General features: G+C 67.8%; 2 protein-coding genes across 3 annotated transcripts in view; one reads left to right on the top strand and one right to left on the bottom strand.

The window, feature by feature from the left end:
- Positions 1 to 1,175: 1,175 nt before the first annotated feature.
- H696_01935 (hypothetical protein) lies at positions 1,176 to 5,275 on the bottom strand (the record flags this gene model as incomplete). The annotated part of the gene is made up of 8 exons (XM_009495837.1): positions 1,176 to 1,862; positions 2,055 to 2,714; positions 2,866 to 2,931; positions 3,057 to 3,200; positions 3,316 to 3,487; positions 3,638 to 3,711; positions 3,912 to 4,048; positions 4,204 to 5,275. The coding sequence occupies 8 exons, from the start codon at positions 5,273 to 5,275 to the stop codon at positions 1,518 to 1,520; spliced, it is 2,670 nt and encodes an 889-aa protein (XP_009494112.1). The 3' UTR covers positions 1,176 to 1,517.
- Positions 5,276 to 6,489: 1,214 nt separating this feature from the next.
- H696_01934 overlaps positions 6,490 to 9,604 on the top strand; it is a 9,316-nt gene continuing 6,201 nt past the window's right edge. The window contains exons 1-4 of one of the 2 annotated variants that reach the window (XM_009495835.1): positions 6,490 to 6,705; positions 6,881 to 7,525; positions 7,743 to 8,306; positions 8,450 to 9,422. In XM_009495835.1, coding sequence (XP_009494110.1) covers positions 6,522 to 6,705; positions 6,881 to 7,525; positions 7,743 to 8,306; positions 8,450 to 9,422 — 2,366 coding nt within the window. In that variant the 5' untranslated portion in view covers positions 6,490 to 6,521. Of the gene's footprint in view, positions 6,706 to 6,880; positions 7,526 to 7,742; positions 8,325 to 8,449; positions 9,423 to 9,604 lie in introns of both variants that reach the window. The other variant, XM_009495836.1, reaches the window with a different exon arrangement.

Here is a 9,604-nt window from a genome sequence, read left to right as displayed (position 1 = left end):
CCCCCCCCCCCCCCCTGCAGCCTGGCGGCGCGCGCGCGTTCTCAGGCGCCGGGCGGGTCAAAAATTCAATGCCTGGCAGCGATTTTCCCCACTTGTTTGCCGGAGGCATCCACAGGCGCGCCGACTAATATGCAAAGCGATCATCATTGGGGGACCATTCTTGGGAGGTCACCGGGGGCCGGGGGAGGGTGGCGTGACTCCGGAACACAATTCCCGGGCCACCCGCTGGGTGCGCGCGTTCATGCCACTTTGCCACGGGCGCTGGGGGGGCGTGTGGCAGGCGGGCCCGGCCGGAGGTCACGCATTTCTGAGGGGGCCACTTTGAAATGGGCGCGGCCGGATTCGGGATGTGCTTCAAGTAGGCCGGGCGCGGTGGCCGGATGGGATGAATCTTTTGGTACGGAAGTTTTTCAAATCATATATAGATTAAGTACGCCTTATTCTATCCCAACTGCGCCCGCTAATGGGATCTGGGTCTGTGGTCCAAACCCTAGTCCTTTCGCTCGGGCTCTAGAGAGAGTCCAGTATCTGAGTGGCTATGAATTCCCAATGTCATAGCCATATTTTAACTGGACAACATTCCTTCCTCTTTTCTTTCAATAATCGAATCGCACCGCGCACGCGCGCGCATCATCGCGCCCCCTTTCTTTTGAGCTTTCCCCGCCGTGTGCTGTGTCCGTGTGCGGTCCTGCGCGTGTGTGTTCCTGCGTGCGCACGCACACACACACAGACGTACGTACGCGCGCGTCCGCCGCCGGCAAGAGGGAGAGCCTCTATGATGGGGGGGGGGGGGGGGGGGGGGAGGGGGGAGTGTCTCCTTCTCTTTCCCCTTTTTTCCCCCACCGCCGGCCTCGGCGCGCGTGCGAGGGCGCAGGGCGCGAGCCGGGCCCGGACGCCGGACGATCGCGCGACACGGCCCGCCGCCCGTTGGCACCAGGCGGCGTGCATTGGCACAGCCGAACGCATCGTCATCGTCGGAAAGGGAGGGCCGCGCGAGGCGACCGCCGCGCCGGGCGAGATCGTTTGGCATCGTGGATGCAAGTTGTGCCTGAGCGCGGGGCAGGGGATCTGTGTCTGTTGTGCCTGGAGCGCCTCGCGCGGGACCTTGTCGCCCGGCACGCTGGCACTTGGCTCTCCTACGCAGGAGGGGAGGCGGAGAGGGGGGGGGAGGGGGAGAGGGGGGGGGTGTGTGCATGACGGAGCGTTGCGTGCAGAGGCCATGCGGTTTTTTTTCTCCCGCGAGCAGAGAGGGGTCCTCATCAAACACGCCTCCCCCCTCGTGTCGCCGCTCAGATGTCTTCCCTCTGCCTCTTTCTCTCCCCCTCTCTCTCCCTCATACCCCCGCCCCCCAAGAAAAGAGTCTGCTGCCAGCTTGTGGACTCGCCGCAGGGGGGCCCCTCAGAGCATGTGTGGTAGCGCGCGGCGGGAGAAATGCACCAGGCGTGTGGGTGGTTGGGTGGTTGTTATTTCCACGCCCCGGGGCCGAGGTTGGCAAGTGGCACGCGCACACGCCCCATTCACTGGGCGGCTCTTTCGCGCTCGAACACGTCGAACATCTTGGCACCCAGGTAGGCCTGGGCGCCGGCCACGCCGGGGTTCTCGTAGTCCTGCTTGGCCGCCCGATGCCCCTTGGGCGAGCGGCCGGTGCCGCGACGGCGCATGCGCATGCGCGAGGCCCGGCCACCGGCACTGTCATCGTCATCCGCCGGCTCGAAGGAGCTGCCGTGCTCGGTGAGGATGCGCCGGAAGTGCGGCACCGACAGCATCGGCGGCACTTGGACATTGAAGTCCAGCGCGCACATGACCGCAAATTCAAACTGCCGCACCGATCGAGCCGACACCTCCAGATGCCGGGTGATGGCCTGGCCGAGGCAGGCGCGATGCATGTGTGGTCAGAGGCGCCGCCAAGGGGAGCACAGGAGGGGCGGGCAGGGGGAGAAAGAGGGAGAGCGAGAGAGAGAGAGAGAGAGAAACTGGAGAAAAGGAAAATATCCAAGAGGCGAGACCCCCCCTCCCCTGCGCGCCTCGCTCGGCAGGCGCAGACGCAGACGCACATCGATCAGCGAGATGAGCCACTTGCGCGAGCGCTCGCGAGCATTCTCGGCCAGTTCCTGCGCCTCGCACGCCAGCACCCGGCGGGTTTCCATTTCGTTGGCGTCCGCCTCGCGGGCCGCATCGGACATGGACTTGCTCCCGGGCTTCAGCAGGCCCGGCGCGGCCGGGGTCCGGGAGGATGGCGAGAAATAGTGCGCCGGGGGCAGGGGCGGCGGCGGGGGCGGTGGCAGCAGCCCCGGGCTCAGCCCCGGCAGTTGCAAGCCCATGGGGTCCGCCGCGGCCGAGGTGGTTGTCCCCTCCGGGCCGGGGTGCTGGTGCGCGAGTTGCCGCAGCTCCGCCGCGGAGGGCGGGGCCACGAGCACGGTTTCGCCAGCCGGCAGCAGCGGCGGCGAGGGCGGCGGCAGTGGCGGCGCCGGCGTCGGCGCCGACGCCTGTGGGCCCTGGCGAGCCCCATCCCGCGCGGCCGGCCGATCTACACCCAGTGACAGCCGGCTGGAGCTGCTATTCGGCGAGGGCGGCCGCGAGGGGGGCTGGCTTGGCTCCGGTGGCATGTAGTAGTAGTTGAAGGGCGGCGGCCGAGAGTCGAGGTCGCTGATTTTGGCCGCCAGCAGCAAACACACCCCGGCCACCAGGCGAATGGTGTCCTTGTTCACGCGTTTCTGCATGGCGCCAGGACGGACACACCCAGAAGGGAGCCATGTCAGCGGCCGTGCGCGCGCGCGCGCACACACACACACACAAAGGAGAGGGAGAGAGAGAAAGAGAAAGATAATCCAGGGGAGGACGCCTGGCATGGGCCACCAGAGGTACCTTCAGAATGAGTTTCTCCAGATACACGAAGGCACAGGCGATATCCAACACTTCCATGTCAACCTCCTGTGCTTGCGGTGTGCGCGGCGAGGCGGATACAGATACAGAGGGTCACTATGGCCATGTTGCTCAAGGCGGATGCGTGCTCGTGATTGGCCCTGCCCCACCCGGCGTAGAGGACAAGCACGCACCTTTCCCACAGTCACCATGCGGTCCTTGGTTTGGCGGATGAGATCCAAGGTAACATCGGCCGGGAGGCCGGGATTGTGAAGGCGGAACTGCTCATTCAGTTCGTTGACCAAGTCCACCGACTTGACATGTGGGATTGTGGAGAACTGGGCTCGCATGTGCCCATGTGTGTGTGTGTGTGTGTGTGCGTGTGTGCGTTAGCATATTGTTCCCGGCAAGAGGGAGGTGTCTTCTTTCAGGGGCGTGGTGCCTGGAGCGCACCATCATAAAGGGCAGCGACTGTACGGTCTTGAAGCGCCCACGACGAAGTTGTGGATTGTCCAGGGTGAGGGGAGTGTAGTTCCGGTCGACATAGTCCGATGCGGCGTCCGGGGCGAAAAGGTAGTCATAGGTTTGCACAGGAGTCTTCTGAAGGGGGATGTAGTTGGTTTTCCTGGCGCCATGCGAGGAAATGTCAGACAGTGTAAGGTGGCATGCATGGACTCATGGGCAGGCGTGCACAAGACGCCATGCGGCAGGAAGGGAAGAGGCAGAGGAAGGACGAGAATGGCAGACAGAGAGAGAGGGAGAGGGAGGGACGCACTGCTTGCGTGACTGGTGCCCGGACGCCCCAAAGGGGATGGTGGAAAAGCCGCCGATCAGCGAGCCGGCAGGTGACTGAAGCAGGACAGGCCCGAGGCCCGGGGAGGGGGGGGGTCAAAAAAGGGAGACCCAAGAGAAGCTCCAGGGACCGGAAAAAGAAAGAGACAGGGAGGGAGAGAGAGCCAAATGGCGTGTTCGACAGCCATGGCGTGACATGTGGATGCCCCTGGCAGGGAGAGGGGGGGGGGGGGGGGGGGGGGGGAGAATACACGCACCATGGACTTGGCCACGAGACTGAAACGAAGAACCGCATCGGCATCGGCATACGCATCCTCGTCGGCACCCCGCGGGTGACTGAGGGACGCTGGCAGAACTGCCGTCAGGTTGTCGATGTACACATATCGAGAGGGAGCTATCGGGGAGGGGAGCCTCGCCACCAACCGGGGCGGGAGGGGGCTGTTAGAGCGCGGAGCAGCCGCCAGATGCACGGGCCATGTATGCTAAAAAGGAAAGAGAGAAGGGGAGGGCATAGATCGAGCTGGGGGGCAAGTCGGCGCGACGGCGCACCAGGAGGGGGACTGGCAATGATGGCCGGCGGATCCGGGGCCGGCGTGGTATCGGCCACGGCCGGAGCAGACACCGGGGCAGGGACCAGGGCAGCTGTGGCCGGGGCGGCCAAGGGCAAGGGCTCCGGAGGGGGATCCGGTGCACGCCGGGCATCTGGCACCGGGTCCGGCGAGGCGCGCCCGCCGCCGGGCCGGGGGAAGCCCCCAGGCGGCGAGGGAGTGGGCGACCGTGACCGGGAGGAGTATTCATCGGAGTAGATGCCAGGCTCATAGCCAGTGGGCGCGTCGCTGAGGAAGCTGAGCGAGCTGAAGGACCCCACTTGGCGACGATGATCGCGCAGAGAGAAGTACACTCCGCCTGGGGAGATGGCCGACAGGGAGGCGCGCCCCCGGACGGCCGGCTTGTAGAAGCGATTCGTGGCACGCGTCGATACGAAGGACTCGTCGTCCGACAGCTCGAAGAACTCCTCCTCCTCCTCCTCCTCGTCCTCGTCCTCCTCTTCCGCGGCCGGGTCATCGGACCAGGGGAGGGTATACTCGTCGTCGCTGGAGTAATGCGGCCGGGAGCCGGGGAAATCCGACGCGGCCAGGGGCGGGATTGCGGAGCGACTTGGCTCGAATTGGATGCCAGACAGGAAGGAACGCGCGGTGGTGCGCGTATCGGTGGGGCGGGGTTGCGGTTGTCGCCGCTGCGCTGGTGCTGCGGCGGCGGCGGCGGCTGCTGCTGACGGCGGCGACTGGAGGGCGGCACCCGGTGGGAGGGGACGCCGCGGCCGCCGCGCATGGCTATCCGGCCAGGCGTTGCCTGTCCGGCGGCCGTGGACACCCTCGGGCCCGCTGTCGGGCGACCTGCTGTGGCCATCGTCGCTGGAGCCACCATCATCGTCGTGGTGGTCGTTGCTCCTGGTCAGCCCCGGCGAGGGGGATCGTGTGTGGCGGCTGGTTGACCGACGGGATTCCAGCCGGCCGGCAGATACGTCGGCCACATCGCCCGGGCGCGCATCCCGTTCAAGACGGATCCCGGCCAGAAACGACTGCCCGGTGGACTTGCCACCGGCCGGGGGGCGCGACATTGGGCGTGTATCGCAATCGGAAGGCGGGACTGCGAGGCTGGGGCAGCGCGAGGGGAGAGCCGGCGGAAGGGGGACCGGGGAGAGGGGGCACAGGGGAAAGGGGCGGACAAGGGTGCTTGTGTCTAGGTGGTGGAGGGTGCATGTGTGTGTATGTGGGGGGGGGGGGGGGGGGGCTCGGGTCGTCCCCCGGGAGGCGGCGTACTCGCACATGTGCAAGCATGCCTTCCCTGCCCGAGGGAGGGAGGGAGGGAGGGAGCGTGTGCTCTGAGTAGGGGTCGTGCGGGGGCGGGGCTGGGCGGGGCGGCTCGGCGCGGTGCGCGCGGGGGCGGGGGAGCGACGGGCCCGATCGGCCGGCGAACGACACACGGGCGAGCCGCAATCTGCCGGCGAAAGGCCGCGCGATCGCGGCCGGCCCCGCCGGTCGGTAGGCACCTCATCTGGAGGGCTGTTTCGGGGGCACCGGCGTTGGGACTTGCGCTCTTCTCCCTAGGGTCCGGACCTCTCGTAGACCATGGGGGATGCGAGCCGTGAAACGGCGGCCGCACGCCGGAGCGGCCCGACCACCGTCTGCAAGCCGCCCCTGCAGGGGGGGGGGGGGGGGCCGAGCAAATTGCCTTGGTCCGCGCCTGCACCCGCTATACCCACCACCAGGCCGGGAGCCGTGCATGCTCGGCGAGAGGTGGCAATCTGACCCGACGCGCACACCGCGCGTGGGAGCGCGCGGTCCCTTCCCCCCGCCCCCCCTCCTCCTCTCTCTCTCTCTCTCTCTCTCTCTCTCTCTCTCTCTCTCTCTCTCAGGGAGGCGAGGGACGAGGGGAGACCGCGCGACGGGGTGAATACCGTGCCCGACGAAAAGAGTGGTCGCGTGGAGAGGCCGATCGAACGCCCGAACATCCCACTCCACTCCCCTTCCTGCCCCTCCCTTTTGCCCGTGCTTTGTTTGCTGCCCTTCTCCTCGCCCTGGCGCCCCCCTCCCCCGCCCCCCCTCCCCTCTCCCCGCCCTGCCTATCTGCTCATTCGATCGCTCGCTCGCGTTCCCTCCCCGGCGCCGCCCGCCCTCCTGTGTCAATCCAACGGTCGCGCCGAGTGAGCACCGGCACTGGTGACACCTGAACCGACCGCCGCTGGCGCTTCGTGCGTGTGCGCCTGCGCGTGTCCGCACACACACACACACACACAGCCGGCTTTCTGCCGCTCGTGAGCCGCCCGCCAGGCCGGCCGCCGCATCATCTGCCCCGGGAGCGCTATGGCCGACGCGCCGTCATTCATACAGTGGCAGGTCTTTCCGGAGGACAATAGCAGCACCGGACCTGGCCGGGTGAAGGGACACTCTGTGAATGTCTTTCGGAATCATCTCATTGTTTTTGGTGGCCTGTCCGCGGACATCCCCCACCCGCAGGCCACCCGGCGTTTGTGTCTGCTGGACCTGAGTGCGCCACAGTCTTCTCGGCCCGCCCCCCCCCCCCCCCCACCCCCCCCCTGCTCGCTCGTTTTTTTCCCCCCGTATCTCCCTGCCTCTCTCCCTCGCTTGTGCATGCGCATGGATGTTGTCTCTGCCTTGTTTGTGTGGCTCGCCAGCGTACTGACCCCGCCGGGGCGGATAAGACACCAAGAAGTGGCACCGGATCATTTACATCGAGGATGGCGACGTGGACGTGTCCAGCTGGTCGTCCACCCTGGCCGAAGTGACCAACGCCGCCTTCCAGCCGAAGAGCGCCGCACACCCGGACGGGCAGAATGCCAAGTCCCTGGTGTTGAAGTCCATTTCCGAGCTGAACAGCGTTGTCCGGCAGCTGTCCATCTCCTCCGAGGGGACGACCAAGCGCGCGGCCGGGGCAGCGCCGCTGGCCGAGACGCCACGTCCGCCGGGGACCGCGATCCTGCCGGGCCCGGGCGGCCGCGGGGGTTCCTCGGCGGCTGCCCATCTGCTCGGGGTCCCCCGGCCGGCCAATGCCCCGGGGATCCATTTGCCGGACTCGGAGGCGGATTTGCCTGGGGTCGTTGGCGAGCCTGGCGGCCGGCGATCGGTCCCAGCCTCGCCGCCCCCTCCGGCCGGTACTTCCAACCCGGCGCTCATCTCGGTGTCCTACAGTGCGGAGCAGATCAGCGCGCGCTTTGGCCACGCGGCCACCTTCGACGGGACGGAGGACATCTCGGACGATGGGCAGATCCGTTGGCCGCGGCTCTTTGTCTTTGGCGGCATCAGTGCCTCGGGCACGGTGCTGGGGGACTTTTGGTGCTTTGATTTCGGTGCGTCGCGGGGCCTCTTCGCCGTCGGGGGTGTTCTCGCCCTCGCCCTCGCCCTCGCCCTGGTTCGCTCTCTCTCTCGCTCTCTCTCTCTCGCTCTCTCTCTCTCTCCTGCCATGGGGTGTTCTTCGGTTGCCTCCTCGCCATGAGGGCGTTTCTTGGGTTTCTGACACGCGCGAGCCTGCCCTTCCCGGGTGCGTGCCCCATGCACCATGGGCAGCCGAGTGCCGGTGGTTCCCCATCATCTCGGATGCCTCGCCTGATGCCCGGCCGTCACCGCGCTTTGGGCATGTGCTCTTCTACCATGACCATGCGCTGTATCTGCATGGCGGCACGCCGGACGGCGTGCGGGCCTTCAGTGACATGTGGCGGTACAGCATCGTCGCCCGGCGGTGGGAATGCATCCTCGACGCCCGGGAGGCGCCGGAGGACTGGCACCTGGCGCGGTATTTCCACACGGCCACCGTCGTGGGCCGGGAGTTTTTCATCTTCGGTGGGCTTCGATCTTCGGCCGGGACGCCGGCCAGGCTCGAGCCGGCCCCGGCAGGACTGACAGCCACTCCCGGCTACCATGCGCTCAGTTGGTCGGACCCGGTGGCCGTCGCCCGGGGCGCGGCCGCCACACCGGCCGCACCTCCCTCCTCCTCCTCCTCCTCCTCGACGTCATCGTCGTCATCGATAGCCGAGCCGCCGACCGCCGGAATGGGTCTCTTGAAGCCGGCTGAGCGGGCCACCGGCCGGGCGGCTGGCCATCACCCCGCCGCTGGCGGTGGTCATGGTGCTGGTGCGTGGGGCCCTGTCGGTGCGCTTCCTCGCCCTTGCCCTTCCTCTTTCCGCCTCGCCCCGCCCTCGGCCTGGCCTTTTGACGAATCACTGACCGCGCTTCGCCGATGCCGGCCGTGGTACACGGTGCTTCTGTCCCGGCAGGTGAGTCTCGGCCGGCAGCCCCAGCGACTGCCCCGCGCACCAGGCCCATCCCTTCGGCTCTGCGACGCTTCCGGGCACCCGGCTGGACAGGCCAGGACGGCGGCACGGCGGCCGCGGCACCGGAGCCGGGCCAGCCGCCGGCCGCACAATCGCCCGCGGCCGACACACCGGCAGCGGCCGGGGCGCGCGGTGGCCGGCCACAATCGGCCGTCTTCCCGCGGGCCGGCCTCTCGCCGGCCGCCTCGCTGGATTACCTGAATGGCGGCATGTCGCCCGGGGGCTCGCCAGCGGCAGGGGCCCCTGGAATCCCGGGGACCAACCACCCGCCGGTCTCGGCAACTGGCGGGGCTGGCGGGGCTGGCGGGCCGGCGGCCGACTCCTCCGGCGTGGGTGCCTCGGCGGACTTGCTCTTTTCGGACTTCGACTTCTCGCTGTCCCCTTACTCGCAGAGCTCGGCCAATCCGCTGTTCGTGAAGAACCCGCTGTTCGAGCTGGATGAGGCCGGGCCACTGGGGCCCGGGGCCGGGGCCGAGCTGGCCGGGGCATCCCTGGCACCGACCTTCCCCCCGGGCATGACCCCCGAGCACATGGGGGAAACCCTGCGGCAGTTGTCTCTGGCGGACATGTGCCGCTTCAAGCTGGACAATCTGTCCTGGAGTAAGCCCATCCTGACGCCGCTGCTGTCGCGCACCACGGCCCCGCAAAATGAGACGCACTTCCCGTCGATGTACTCGCTGCCACAGATGCCGGCGCAGTTCCGTCACTCGGCCATTCCCCTGGGCGAGGAGTATGTGCTGCTGTTCGGAGCCGAGCCGCTGGCAGCCGGCCCCCTGGGCGGGGCGTCCCCCGGTCCCGGAAGCGAGGGCCGGCCCTCGCATGACATCTGCCGGATCGACATTTTCAGCGTCCGCGCCAACCGGTACTTTTCGATCAGTGTCCTGCCGCCGATGAAGCAGGACACGGAGTTCCCGCTGTACGTGTCCCTTCCCCCGCCCTCCCCCGCCCTTCCCTTTTCCTTCTCCCCCTGCTCTCCCCCCTGTCGGGCCTCCTGCTCGGGGACATGGGGTCGTGTTGCTCTGGTGCCGGGTCCTCCTGACAGATGGTCCTCCCTGCCGCGCGGTCTCCCCCCCCCCCCCCCCCCCCCCCCCCCCCCCC

The sequence above is a fragment of the Fonticula alba genome, assembly GCF_000388065.1.
Source record: "Fonticula alba strain ATCC 38817 unplaced genomic scaffold supercont2.3, whole genome shotgun sequence".
NCBI lineage: Eukaryota > Rotosphaerida > Fonticulaceae > Fonticula > Fonticula alba.
The sequence above is the reverse complement of the archived record's forward strand: the minus strand, read 5'-3'. Positions and strand labels throughout refer to the sequence as shown.